Genomic DNA, 15,101 nt, shown 5'->3' with positions numbered 1-15,101 from the left:
ATTGTTATACCTCTCTGACCTGTCTTCACCATGTGATGTTTTTGTGTAATGTATGTATGGTTAGAGGGTAAGATGGCGCCGCCCTTGCGTGCAATAGGTTGGCAGCCTTAACATGAAATTTCCCCTTGTGGGACTAATAAAGGTATATCAATCAATCAATCAATCAATCAATCAATCAACTAGGGAAGCAGATGCCATTTCGGTTGCCAAAGCAATATGTAAGAATATCATCCCAGAACACGGGATTCCGGAGACTATTTATAGTGATGATGGTCCACACTTTGTAAATGAAGTGATTGGATTAATGGCACAGCATCTAGGGATAACACTAAAACATCATTGTTCATATCACCCACAAAGTGCAGGGTTGGTAGAGAGAACTAACGGCACAGTAAAGCTGTGAGCTTTGAGATTATATATGGTAGAGCATTTAGAGTTTTAGTCTTCTGTAGTGATGATAGAAAAGCAGAAGAGAGAGCACATTAGCAGATTGGATGCTCAAAATGTTTAAAAGTAAAGAAGTCATGAGAACAAATGATCTGCCAGATGATTCTGTTTCTCCTCAGGAGCAGAGTCTGAAGTCTGGAGATTGGATGTTGATAAGGCCATGGAGAGGAAGTGCTCCGTTCTTACTGCAGGTTTTCATAGAAAGTATGGAGAATAACACCCTCCCTCCTACTCAGGGTCTCATAACACTTATTCCAAAGCCAAACAAAGACTTACTTCTTATTGATAATTGGAGACCCATCTGTCTGCTCAATAATGACTATGGGATTATGGCTTTAGTACTTGCTAACAGAATTAAAGAGTTCTTGGATACAATTATCGATGAGACACAATCAGGCTTAATGAGAAATAGACACATTTCTAATAACATTAGACTGGTTTTGGATCTACTTGATTACTCTGATTTGGTATTTGACAATAGCTTCATTCTCTTCCTGGATTTTTAAAAGGCTTTTGATACAATTGAACATCAATTTATTTTCCAATCTTTGAAAAAATTTGGCTTTAGATAATTTTTCTGTAAAGCTTCAAAACCTTGTACACGAATGGCAATAGCTCAATTAAAATGATTAAGACTCCACCCTTCCCTTCCCTCCCCATCTCCAGCTGCCTCCCTCTTCCCGCTCCACCACAACCACCCACACATGCAGGACCTTGGAGTAGGGGTATGTCACCAGGGTGCAGAGGAGGCTACCCCCCCTGTTACGCCCCAGTCTAGGGGTATAGGAACGCAACATAAGTTTGAAAAAACTGCCCCGCCCTGGTCCCCAAAACCATACACAGAGGGAAACCAATTCCTTAGTGAATCGTGTTTTATTATCTACACTGCAAAAATGAAGCTCCAGGGTGAACAAAGGCCAAAATAACAAACAAAACAAGCTAAGTCAGGAGGAGGTGCTATCTAAAACCCTATGTGAAATCAAACATCAAACAAAAGACAAGCGCTACACCTAACTCCCTAACTGAAATAAACAGGAGAAAACAGTGCAAGGAAAAACAATACGGCAGCTCACCCCTTCTGTTGCAGTGCTATTTACAATGTGCTATGTACAATGAAAGCTAATATACACACTATATACAAAACTCAGAAAAGCCGCACAAATCACAAGCACAAATGTCTCAGGTTTTGGAGGCCAGGGTCAGGTCTGCTGCAGCTGTCAGTGGCTGCCCCAGGTAGCTCCAAGCCCTCCTGGGTTTTAAATGCACCTTAGAACACACATGCATCAACACTACAATGAGCGGGTGGAGGGAGGTTTGGAGTCTTCTCTCACCCCCATTCTCCGCGGCCTGCTGGAGCGGGGGAGCTAGGAGGAGGAGTTGGCCGTCCGACTGCGGTCTGGAGTGTGGGGCCTCCCTGCTGCTGCAGAGTCGGGGCGGTCTGCCTCTCCCCACCGCAGGGAAAAGGGTAACACCACCTGGGTCTGGGTGCAGTTCCCCTCTCCAGGGGCAAGGGTACCTAGACCCGGTTTGTAGAGTACGCTTGGGGAGTGTGATCGTGTGTACAGCGTCTCTTTATGTCTGTCTCCACGTTGGTTGAGTGTGGAGTAAGTGCATATGAGAGCATGAGGGTGGGAATGGATGTTTGTATCTGTGTGTGCCTGTATGTCTGTGTCTATATGTCAGGTTGGGTGTCAGGCGCCACCTCTCTGGGGACATCTCAGGCCCTCCAAGGTTTGGAGGCCTATCTCCCCCTACCACCACTTCCCCTGCCAGTGGCGGACTCCCTCAGACATCGGTGCGTTGGTGGTTCTTTGTGTCCGGGGATGGGCTTCCAGGTACACACCGGCTCACTCCTTGGTGGCCGCTTATCGGGGCCTGGAGCCTGGGGCTCGCTCGGGCCACTTCGGAGGTGGGGTGCCCCCGGCCTCTCGGCCTGGGGCTCGGTCACTCAGGCACAGCTGGCTGCCGGCGGAGCTCACGGGCACGTCACTGCAACTCCCCCTGGCTTCTGCTCCGCGGCTGCTGAGTGAGCCCTCATCTGGGACTCTCCTCAGCTCTTACTGGGACAGTGGCGCAGCTGCCCCTCTGTTGGTCTTCCTTGGTCTCTTGTGTTCTGGGGGCCTCTGGATGTCTGGAGTTTTGATCTCCTCCACACCTGCTTCACGCCCTGGAGGACGGGGCTGTGGCCCCCCCACACCCTCTAGCAGATCATTAAATGAAGGAACCTTTTAAAAAAAAAACAAGCGCGTCCATGCTCACAGGTGTACACACGGGTGATCACACCCACAAACTACACCCTTTTTGGCTCCTACCTCAAAGCACACTGTGTTCTGTTGATCTTATGTGCTGCACAATAATGTTTAATATTTAGTATTTACTGTCATATTCCCATATATCATTGTGATGTTGTTTATTCTATTACTCTTGTTCTCTTCTGCTTGTTTTCTTTTTTCTTTCTCAGCAGGTGATCCAGGTGATTGATATATGCATTTTTTTTTCTCTGCCCGTTCTGTTGGTTTTTGTCTTTTGCCCTTCTCCCCCGTCCCTCTTCTCAGCTGTTTCTCTTTCCCTCTTTCTTTCTCCCCTTCTTTCCCCCAGTCAAGTCTGTCCCGTATTCAGTAAGTGAAAATAAAATAAACAATAAAAGGTGAATCAAATGGACCATTAAGGCAAGGCTGGGATGGTCAATTTGGTAAAGTAAATCCGTTGGGCAATAAAATGATTAAGACTCCACCCCAAGATTTGACCTGTTTTACAAGGAATCACCATAGCTGATAAGGAGCTCATCATCAGCCAGCTAGCTGATGACACCACTCTTCTTGAAGAATGCAAATCAAATCCGTCCAGCCCTTAGTGTTATTAGTGATTTCTCTGAGGCATCTGGTTTATGTCTAAATCTAAAAAAATGTGAATTGCTAGCAATTAAAGACTGCACTGCAAATGCTCTCTGTAACATTTCTGTTAAACAAGGAGTCACATACCCAGGACTGTTAATATCCAAAGACCAAAAGTCAAGATGCTCGTCAAACTTTTAAAAAAAAAGTACGTTCTAAATGAAGCTTCAGACGTCACTAATCACGTGACTCTGGCCAAACGAATCAAGCCTCGACACGGTGCTTCTGAAGCAGTTAATCTTTCTGACACACGCACCGGAGTGTCAGCTTCAAGCGGACCATCACTACCTCTCACATCTACAGGTTAGTGTCAAGGTAACTTTGAACTGAGTTCAGTCAATCTTGAGTTTTTCGAAGTTTTCCGAATGAAGTTTTCTGTTGCTCTCTGTGAGAGGAGACCGTTAAAGGCGAGGCTCTCCAGAGTGTAGCAAAACAGGAAACCGCAGCTGGGTGTGTGTAAGTGTGCAAACGAATAGATTAGAAGTGCAAGTGAGCCACGAGTATAGAAAAGTTAAGTTTTGTGAGTTGTTTTTCTCACCACTGATCACGCGCTCAACACTCTACACATACTTGCATCACACGCGCTCTCAAGCATCAGTATCCGGTCGTTCAGTGATGATGCGATGAATCCTACTTCCGGGCCTAAACGCTCCCGTGTTCAATATGCCGCAATGCTGTGTTCCTCGTTGTTTTAACCAATCTGGCTCAAAACAACAGTCTAATCTGTCATTTTACTGGTTTCCTTGTGAAAAGAGAGAGAAGAGGAAGTGGCTGAAGTTGATAAGGTATGTTAGTGAGCCACGAGTATAGAAAGGTCAAGTTTCATGAGTTGTTTTTCTCACCACTGATCACGCGCTCAACACTCTACACATACTTGCATCACACGCGCGCTCTCGAGCATCGGTATTGTACAATTCTGGGCGTCACGTGAGTTGCAGGTGTTACCATATAACGGAAATCTCCATTGTTCTGTAGCAGGGGTTCTCAAGCGTTTCACAACGAGTTTCACCCTTATGAGCGACATCACAGCAAAGTAGTATAGGCCTATTTAACACTACATACACATACTTGCCAACATTCAAAAGGGATCTATCTATCTATCTATCTATCTATCTATCTATCTATCTATCTATCTATCTATCTATCTATCTATCTATCTATATATATATATATGTGTGTGTGTGTGTGTGTGTGTGTGTGTGTGTGTGTGTGTGTGTATTGGTGTGTCGGCCCACTGGGCATTTGATTCTAATAACAGGCCTCAGTCTCTCCTGCTATACTGCTAAATTTTGTATCGGTGCTCAAACCTTTTGTGTTTGTTTCCAATAAGTTGCCCACCTCGGGAAGCAAAAATGTGTTCTTTTACTTGTGAGATGAACATATGAGACACTTTGACTCTTCAGTGCAGTGTGGAGCCTAACAAAGATCTGTTTTGTGTCCCAGCTGATCAGCAGGAGGAGAAGAGTCTGACGGAGCAGCAGAGGAACATTTTCAGCTACTTGGACTCAGCTCAGCCACTACAGAGAAAACAATGAGCTCAACACAGAAGGTGACAGACAGAGCAGGGCGATATGACCGAAAATATTTATCACGATATACATTTGAAAATGTGCGATAACAATATAACTGACGATATAATTGAAGACAAAATACTTTACAACTCCACAACTTTATTAAAAAAAACCCATCAATGTATTTTCATTTAAACAAACAGCTGTTTTTTATGTGTATTAAAGTTATATAAAAATTTAACAGTGCAAATGCAAATTCCTTGCTGACAGTTTAACCAAAAGGCATTTCCAGTGGAAATTGGCCGACATTTGCTCAGAGGAATTTGCATTTGCACTGTTAATATTTTTGGTCATATCGCCCTGCTCTACTTTCATGTGTTACTGTTTAGGTTTAAATTAGTTTGATGTTTGGTGCCTTTTTCTTATTGTAAAAAAAACCCTCAGGTTACAATCAGACATTTTTCTTCACTGAACCTGTTGGGTCTAAACTCAGACCCCGCTGTCTCCAGGACTTATTCCCATGAAAGAAAAACAAGGCAACAGCAATCGATCAATTTACTTGCAAGGGAGGCCTCGTCGGTATCTCAGAAACGCACTTTGTTTACTTCAAACTTCAGACTAACTGAAGTCTGAAGTTTGTTAAGACAGATATTAACAGACTTCAGTTAGTCCAGAATAAGGCGTCTAGATTAGATGTTCATACTATACTAATTAAAAACAGACCGATCCTCGCCTCACAAAACGCGCTACTTGGCGTAACCCAGCTTTGCTTATCAGAGAAGTATGTGTCACTCGATAGAGCGGCTGTTGTCTGCGAGACCTGTCGGCGAACTGGTGGAGCATTTGGAGCCTCACTACATGCTTCCAAGCCGCTGCATTTTTAATCTTAATCTCTTCCATACTGAGGTGAAAAGGAAGCGATTTGTCCCGTACTTCAGCTAGAATGGGGGAAAAAAAGACTCTGGAGTTAGTCTGTGTCCTTAAGCTGCAGCTGCCTCTTCTTCTCTCATGTTTTCTAAGTAGTTGACAGCTGGTAACTCTAGCAAAGCTTTTCCAGGGGGCAGGTAGGGCATTAACAAGAAAAGGGAGGCACAAAAAATACTTTTCTTTGTTATTTCATTTAAAGGACTAACTTTTAATAAATAATTATCTGAATCTTACAACCAAAGTGGTCATCTGATTAATTGTATAGAAATCCATTACTGTATATAGTAATTATTAAGTCTAATTTACACCCTGGTAAGTAGTGATGGGTCGGTCGCGAACGAAATGGCTCTTAGAGCCGGATCTTTGACGTGAACGACGCGAGCCGTGGTTTTTTTTTTTCTTTCTCTCACCCTCTCTCGCACTTTTTTACGCTTCACTCCGCACGTGAGCCTTGTGCTTTGCACTGGGCAGAGGGGGGAGGAGCGGTAGTCACACTGGCAATAGCACAGGAACAGAGTGGGAGGGAGAGAGAGAGCCAGGGACAACAACATCACATTAGAAAGGTATAGTGATCATCCACAACTATTTTCAGTTGCAGATGGTAAAGGATTCAGAAAGTTTATTCATGCAGGCCCATATGACAGAGAATATGCATGTTCTTTCTGTTTTCATATTTTAATGTATATTTAATTGTGTTGTGGTTTGCAGTGTTTTGTGTTGTTTCACTTTAAAAAAATTTAAAAGGAAAAACCTGAAAATTTAAATAGTTAAAAGTTGAACTGTGAATAGTTGGTTTTTGTATTATATGATTTATTTATTACATTTTATGTGGAGTGAATAAATAAAAGTATATTTACCATGACCCCTAGAGACAAAGCACACACAAACTTCAAAATACGTACAAACCCTGAAGCGCGTACAAACTCCAAAACACGTAAAAACTCCATAGCACGTACAAACTCAGAAGCACGTACAAAACACAACAGAAGTGCTCCAGGATGCTAGGCACAGTGTTGAGCTTTTGTTACCTAGTGGCTACACAAGCCAGCGACAGGTAACAGGTAAATGAACTTTTTTGTTTTTAATTATTTGTCAGTGCGCCCCAGGGCAGCTGTGGCTACAACGTAGCTTGCCATTGCCAGTGTGTGAATGTGTGTGTGAATGGGTGAATGACTGAATGTAGTGTAAAGCGCTTTGGGGTCCTTAGGGACTGAGTAAAGCGCTATACAAATGCAGGCCATTTACCATATATGAGTGCTTGTGTATAAATACACAAACAATACACATATGCTTTCAATTGTGTCATTTAAGTGATCTAGGTAGCTCTGTTTTGGGAGTTCAGTTAACACTAGAAATGTGTTTTGGAGTTTGTACATGCTTTGTCTCTAGGGGCAACCGTATATATTTATATATAAACATATATAAATAAAACCACTTTTTTTTTTACATTAGTAGTTCCTTTTCTGCATAATTTTATATTATTGTTAATAATTAATTATCCGGTTCGGAGCTGAAAGAGCTGGCTCTTTTTAGTGAGCCGAGCCGAAAGAGCCGGTTCTCTAAAAATAGCCAGAAATCCCATCACTACTGGTAAGCTATAGCCCTTTTTCCTTTGGGAAGGTACCATCTGTGCATTGTGCAATTCTGTTGAAGAAAGATGGTGAATCTATTTAATTATTGTAGAAACATAATTGATTATTTCTGTGCATTTGATTTACACGTGCATTAAATTAAAGTTGATTATGTCGATTAAGCATCATGAGGTGGAGGGCGGGGGTGGTTCTGGGAGATTTTTGCTGGGAGTTGGCAACTCTATTAGTTAGGTTGTTTAATATTTCTGATAAGTACTCTTTAAAATCCCAGAATAGGAAGGATGGTGCAGGTTTAAGTTTATTAGATTGATGAGTGTTGCTGAACTATAAAATATTTGAATAGAATAGAATAGAATAGAATTAAACTTTATTGTCATTGCACATGTCACAGGTACAGGGCAATGAAATGCAGTTTGCATCCATCCAGAAGTGCTTTAGCCATGATATAGATATATTACAATATATATTAGCAATAATATAGATATGTAAGTATATTACAGAAATGGGTCCAGGGCTCGCAAAATTTCAAAATCCCTGGTAGCCCTCTGGGCAGAGACTCTTCAGTTTTTGGTAGCCCAAAATAAATTTAAGTAGGCCAAATAAAAAAGAGCAATTTTTTGATTGATGTTTTGTTTCCTGTTTTGTTTCCGTTACAATACTATACATTAAAGTATAATATTGTAACGGAAACAAAACATTAATCAAAAAATTGTTGAAACACAAATTACAACATTGTATAAAAATTACAACCATCAACTCAAATGCTTGGTTCTAATTGAACAGAAATTTCTATGAACTTGTAAGAACTGTGTAGGACATGAATCAGTCTGTGTCAGATCCTGAATTTGAAATTGAAGTCACGGGTAAGAGGCAAGTGGAACCAAGATCTAGGCCATTTGCTTTTTGAAGTTTGCGAAGACTGCTAAATTTTGCCAGTGGTAGTTCACTCTTTGCAGAACTACCAGCAGGTGGGGATAAGAGACCTTTAAGGTGTTTGGTGCCACACTCCACCTTCAGGTTTAAAACTAGTGTTAATGGAGGGAGTTTGAAGGTTGAGTTTGTTCCACGACTGCATTTCACTCACTGCCTCTGTTTGTATCTCTGTCACTGCAGGACCAACATGGAGCGAGAAGTCAGCGCTCTCAGGAGGCCGACAAACCTCAACCAAGAAAGAGAGAGAAAAAACACACCTGTGACGAGTGTGGGAGGGGTTTTGCTTTGAAGGGTTCACTGAAACAGCATCAGGTCATCCACACTGGAGAGAGACCGTTCAGCTGTGACTTGTGTGGAAAGTCTTTTTCCATGAAGGGTCACCTAAAATCACACCAACTCATCCACAGTGGAGTTAAAGCGTACAGCTGTGATCAGTGTGGCAGAGCTTTTACTCACAGTGGTAGCTTACAGAGTCATCTAGTTAGCCACTCTGGAATTAAGGCATACAGCTGTGACATTTGTGGAAAAACTTTCAGCCAGAGAGGGAACCGAAATATACATCTACGCATTCACACCAGACATGATGTGTACTGCTGTGAACAGTGTGGCAAATACTTTGCTACAGACACACAGTTACAACAACACATGTTTATCCACACTGAGGGACGACCTTATAAATGTGACCTGTGTGAGAAGACTTTTAAATCTCCACATTACCTGAGAGGACACCAACAGATCCACACCAGAAAGAGACTCTCCAAGTGCAGTTACTGTGAGGTATGTATTTGTATTGTTATCTTGTCATTTTAGCCTGACTGTTTGGAACAACTCTGCTCATTAAACTGTGTTAGCATGTTAGCAATTCTACTGCATGGAAAAGCAGCTCTGAGTGATTATTCAGATTTTCATGTCAGTTATGATTTTAGTATTACTGTAGTATTATGGTGGTAGTATTGTAGTTATTGCAGCCCAGTAAACTGAGTGTGTTAACTGAAACAGTCAAATGTAATTGGACGTCTGCAGAGATGCTCTTTATTTTAGGCGACGTTCAGGATAAAAATGTTGAAGGACTGACTTACACTGTCTTTGTGTCTTTGTTTAGAAGCAGAGCGACACAGATGGATCCAGTTCTCAACCCTGTCATCACCGTGGTGGTGGGAAAGACTTTCATTGTGACCTTTGTGGAAAAACTTTCAGTCGACGAGACACCCTAAAAACACATCAACGTAGACACACTGGAGACAAACTGCAATACTGCAAAGAATGTGGGAGAAGCTTCACCACATCACGTAACTTAAAAAAGCATGAACTGATTCACAGTGGGGTTAAAAAGCACCTCTGTGATCAGTGTGGGTCATCCTTCATCACTGCATGTGAGCTTAAAACACACAAACGAGTCCACACAGGAGAGAAACCATACAAGTGCAGACACTGTGACAAAAGCTTCTCACGTTCATATGGTCGTAACTCTCATGAACGTACACACGTGAAAGGAAACTACAGCTGTGACCAGTGTGACAAGAGCTTCAGGAATCTCAGTTCATACTCCGAACACAAACGATCCCACGTTACTAATAAACTGTTTCACTGTTACCAATGTGCCCAAACATTCACCTCATTGTCTGCTCTGTGCAAACATCAGCGTGATCACTCAGGGCTGAAATCACTCCCATCACTGGATCACAGTGAATCTGAAGAGACAGAAAGATCCTCTGGTTTCAGTGTCAGACTCAAAAAGCTTGAGATCAGGCTCCACAGAGTTCAGATAGAATCATTTAAACTTGTGTTGAACTGAACTGGTTGCTGGGCTGAACTTCTACATAATACAGATTTACATGGGATCTTATTTTCTGTCGTTTTACTGAGTCAGTTTTGTCCTTTTTTCTCTGTCCTGGTTTTGCTCGTCTGTAAATAATTGAAACTCAGTCAAATAGTTCATTGTTCTCCAGCAAAACGTTTTGGAAACTCATGTTTAACCTTTAAACTCTGACATGTTTTAGCACACAAGGCTTCATCGGGGAGTTCACTCATGATTGGACCATGAGAATAAAGGTTTTTAGTTCTTTCAAAGAGAGTCTTGGAGGTGTTTGATGTTTCTGTTTTTTCTGAAATCACCTGAAAGAAAAACTATTTTTCTTGCTTTATGTAGTGTGGAAGTTTTTAATGTTTCTTTCATCTGTGATGTTCTTGAATGTGTTCACATGAAGATGGTACAAATAAACTGTCCTTTTAGTTTTAGCTCCTAATTTATTCATTATTTATGGATGTAGCACAGCAGCAGTTTCTTGATTAACACATGGAGGGCTCGGGATCTGATGGTAAATAATGTTTTGTGTCCTTGTACACATCATACAGCTCAGCTGTTCCACAGATGTCAGGTTTACACAGTGGGATGGTTTGTAAGAACGCAGCTCTCCTGTGGATAAATCCTTACTCTTAGCCTCAGGACCTCACACAGTCCCAGCAGGTTCGGTCAGAAGATTTATACCTTTTTCATTTCTATATGATTCTTCTTGCATCTGAACAAAGATGATGATGAGTCATTTATGAAAAAAGAAGCAAAAAATCAGAATCTTCATCAGAATTGTGAACATCACAGCAGATGCCTTTGTGTGAAAGTAACTGAGAATAAAACACAGAAAAACATGAAGGAGATTTTTCTGGCCTGACTTTTTATAGCAGATAACCTTAAAAATATTCTGCAATGCTCTGCATATAAAGTTTAAATTTCTTCACTATTGAACAACAGAAAAAATAGGCTTTCTTGTCCGAGGTCGTTTAAGTGAAAAAAGAAAAAGAAAAGAAAAAGACAGCGCTGTGAACAACAGTAGACTGGTGGGTAATAAGCGAATGAATAATGCAGAAAACAGAGATTTGACACGGAAAGCTGTTCTTGAAGTACAGAGAGAGAGAGAGAGAGAGAGCTAGCTGTGCATGAAGTGTGATTTTAATAGTCGTGGAGGCAAAACAGCAAAACGCATGACGACATTGATCAATGTGAAGCGCAGTTTGCTGCTTCTTTTGCTGCTGGCTCAGTGAATTTTCGTTGGAGAGAGACCAAACCTGCAGCTCAGAATCAGTGCAAAAAGATGTAAATACAGAGCGGACCCGACGCATCAGAATCGCTGATCTCTGACAGCGTTTCGGTCTGCGGGCCGTCGGGTGAGAAAGCGGAGAAAGACAAAGCTGATTCTGATGCGTCCGCTCTGTGTTTATGTCTTTGTGTGGAATCCGTGTACCTGCTCTCATTTACTGTTTGTTGGTTGTTGAAATAGTTTTGTGAGCTTTAATCTGAGAATATGCCATTTCTGGCAAAACACAGTTATATTTAAAAGTCAATTCAGGATGTAATGAATCGATATCGCTTTAGGCAGCACGGTGGTTAGCACTGTTGCTGCACAGCAAGAAGGTCCTGAGTTCAATTCCAACATCACCGGGGTCTTTCTGTGTGGAGTTTGCATGTTCTCCCCGTGTTTATGTGGGTTCCTTCTGGGTACTCCGGCTTCCTCCCACCGTCCAAAGACATGCAGCTTGTGGGGATAGGTTACAGTTTTTTTAAATTGGTTTGGTACTATTTTCACAACTAAAGTGTGCATTTTCAAATCTCTCAGTACAAAACTCACATTTGATCACATTTGTAACACCACTAGTCATTCTTTCAAATCTGATGTCATGAGTTCATTGTATTTGCACATATTTTCATTCCACTTAATCATTGTTGCAGAACATATGGTCATTGTGATATATTCTGAGAACATTTGCTTTACTCACCCAAACAAAACAGTAAGATCTTTTTTCAACGTAGTACTTTTACCAATCATTTCATTCAGGAGCAAATAATACAAGGTAAGCGTTTCAAATTGTCCTTGGTGATGAATGAGTGTAACTGAACTGTAAAACTTTACACAGCAAATATTACACTTATGTTCAGGCATAACCAAAAAAAACAAAAAAACAAAACAAAAAAAAAAAAACATACACATACACACACACGAAAAAGGGAGAAAAAACAACAAGTCATTTACATAAGCACAATATATTTTTTATTTTATTTTTATCACTTTTACACAATTAATCAAGCCGGTCATTAACATTGGGCCATAAATTTTCATCAACATCACAGTGGATGTCTTCGTTGTTCAGGCACCGTGGGAAAAATTTCCTGGCATGACGAATCCAGGCTTGACTTTGCCCAGCAGTTATATCACCACAAGCTTCACACATGGCTTGAAGAAGGGAGACATGCTCATGGGGATGGCGATCATACACCTTCCACCTCCATGTAGAGAAGAATTCCTCAATTGGGTTGAGGAAAGGGGAATATGGTGGAAGATAGAGTGTCATGAAGCGAGGATGTGTTTGAAACCATTCCTGAACCAGCTGTGCATGGTGGAAGCTGACATTGTCCCACACAACAACATAGACAATGTCTTCTCCCTGACAGGCCTGCTCCAGTTCATTTAAAAAAAAACTATCAGGTGTTCAGTGTTGTATGACCCTAGAACTGGTCTACAGCCTACCACACCATCTTCAGATATAGCTGCACCCATTGAGATGTTTCCTCCAGGTTGTCCAGGGACTTGGATGGTAGCCCTTTGTCCAATAAGGTTACGTCCTCTGCGTCTAGTTTTTGCCAGATTGAAACCGGCCTCATCAACAAAAATATACTTGTGATGATTCACAGCAGCGTCCAGCTCCATCACCCTCTAAAATGATAATTTAGTTAGTTTTTTTTTTTTACAACTAATAGTTGTCAGTACTGTTACAGTAATTGCATGCCAGTTTAGTGTTGTACCTGAATATATTCTGAACGCAGTTGTTTCACCCGGACATAGTTCCTCTCAAAAGGAACCAAGTAAATTTGTTTCATGGAAACCTGGTGCTTCTTCAAAAGCCGGGCAATCGTTGGAAGGCTAATTGATGGCACATTGGCAAAGGTGTCATTGTTGTTCTCAATAGCCTGTTTGATTTCCGACAGCCGTATGTCATTCCTTGCCCTGACCATTTCCACCACAGCCAACTCCTGCTGGTCAGTCAAAACACGTGGGCGACCACCACCAGGTTGTCTCCTGTTAATTCTGAGGACAATCATATACTGTGAATATTGAAGTATTACAAATTACATTACTGTAAACTGACAATTACATGTTGTTCATCTATACAATAGAGTACTATATTTTAGAAGTGAAGTTGCTATAGCAAACATACCAGTTTTCTTGGCGAAAAGTTCTGATGATAGAGCTGACAGTTGACCTTTGTAAATTAGGCTGTACCAACCTGGCAGCCTCAGCCATGGTAAAGCCTCTGTTAACCACATGGTCAACAATGATGGCCCGGACTTCATTAGAGATGATGGTGCGTTGTCTTCTGCCTACATTTCTCTGAAGACCACCTCTCTGTTGAGGAGCACCACCACCACCTCTTCAATGAAGGTTTCCTCTCCCTACGAGTCTATCCTGCTCCATATTTGAACAGTGCAAAGTCTCAAACACAGTTCTACTTATATGGTAACTAATTGTGATCATCAGGGGGAAACAATTAGTAATTAGTATTTCTAGATTGAAAGCTCTTGCAGCAATGTGTAACTTACAAATGACCAGACAACAATCAGTCAAGTTGAAAATCCATGGACATAATGAAGGATTCATTGATTAAACATTAAGATCAGTTGAATTAAATGATAGACAAATGTATTAAACTGAATAATAAGAGGTGCAAATCAAAAATTTGATAGTGATAACATTATGAAAGGCAGTAACTGTGAACAAAACATTTATTTAGATGAAACACTTATTTTGTGTAGTGAAAAGGATATTTTGTCATTATGTGTATTGTACTGACACAATTGGAAATATGCTGAAATGTTTGAAAAACGTGCACTTTTGATGATCTGTTGTGATATAATCACTAAGAGTTTTGAAAATGTACCAATTGCTTGTGAAAACTGCGCCAAACCAATAAAAAAAAACTGTAATTGGAAAAATCCAAATTGCCATTAGGTGTGAATGTGAGCGCGAATGATTGTCTGTCCCTGCGTGTTGGCCCTGCGACAGACTGGCGACCTGTCCAGGGTGTACCCCACCTCTCGCCCTATGACAGTTGGGATAGGCTCCAGTGCCCCCCGCGACCCTGAAAAGGAGAAACAGAAGCGAATGGATGGATGGATGGATATTGCTTTATTCAAGCTACTCACCTCTCTCTTCCACCTGTACTTTCAACTGGACCACGGCCAATCAGAGAGGTCCCGCCCCTGACTATCTCTGATTGGCCGTGGTCCACGATAGGGACATAATGTGTGTCTGTTGTTGACCACACGGAAGGTTGCAGTTAATTTTTTTTTTTGTTACCCGAACAGATGTTATTCTGTTAGCAAGTACTAAAGCCATAATCCCATAGTCATTATTGGGCAGACAGATGGGTCTCCAATTATCAATAAGAAGTAAGTCTTTGTTTGGCTTTGGAATTAGTGTTATGAGACCCTGAGTAAGAGTAGGAGGGAGGGTGTTATTCTCTATACTTTCTATGAAAACCTGCAGTAAGAACGGAGCACTTCCTCTCCATGGCCTTATCAACATCCAATCTCTAGAACTCTAAATGCTCTACCATATATAATCTCAAAGAGTCAGACCGTTCTCTGTTGGAGTAATGTACATCTTAACTAGTTCTATACAGTCTAACCATGTCCTGCCTGTCTCTTCCATTGACTTCCTAAGTCTTAGCTTTACTGTGCCGTTAGTTCTCTCTACCAACCCTGCACTTTGTGGCTGATATGAACAATGATGTTTTAGTGTTATCCC

The 15,101-nt window shown here is 41.4% G+C and overlaps 2 protein-coding genes across 3 annotated transcripts in view; one reads left to right on the top strand and one right to left on the bottom strand.

The window, feature by feature from the left end:
* Window positions 1–15,101, bottom strand: part of LOC146567009 (uncharacterized) — a 435,082-nt gene that overhangs the window by 395,877 nt on the left and 24,104 nt on the right. The gene's annotated exons all lie outside the window — the stretch shown is intronic.
* Window positions 3,543–10,378, top strand: LOC146567011 (uncharacterized). 2 transcript variants are annotated; one of them, XM_085286607.1, is made up of 4 exons: window positions 3,543–3,644; window positions 4,785–4,890; window positions 8,485–9,081; window positions 9,407–10,378. In XM_085286607.1, exons 2-4 carry the CDS (start codon window positions 4,873–4,875, stop codon window positions 10,097–10,099), a joined length of 1,308 nt encoding a protein of 435 aa, XP_085142733.1. In that variant the 5' UTR covers window positions 3,543–3,644; window positions 4,785–4,872; the 3' UTR covers window positions 10,100–10,378. The 2 variants fall into 2 exon arrangements, with proteins under 2 accessions (XP_085142733.1, XP_085142734.1); XM_085286608.1 differs by having other exon boundaries at window positions 3,634–3,656.

Source organism: Mchenga conophoros, linkage group LG9 (genome assembly GCF_057382185.1).
Source record: "Mchenga conophoros isolate Kocher_MC1m ecotype Shallow Benthic linkage group LG9, M_conophoros_male_GT1.1, whole genome shotgun sequence".
In the NCBI taxonomy this organism is placed as follows: Eukaryota; Metazoa; Chordata; class Actinopteri; order Cichliformes; family Cichlidae; genus Mchenga; species Mchenga conophoros.
This window is presented reverse-complemented; position numbering and strand designations above follow the sequence as displayed.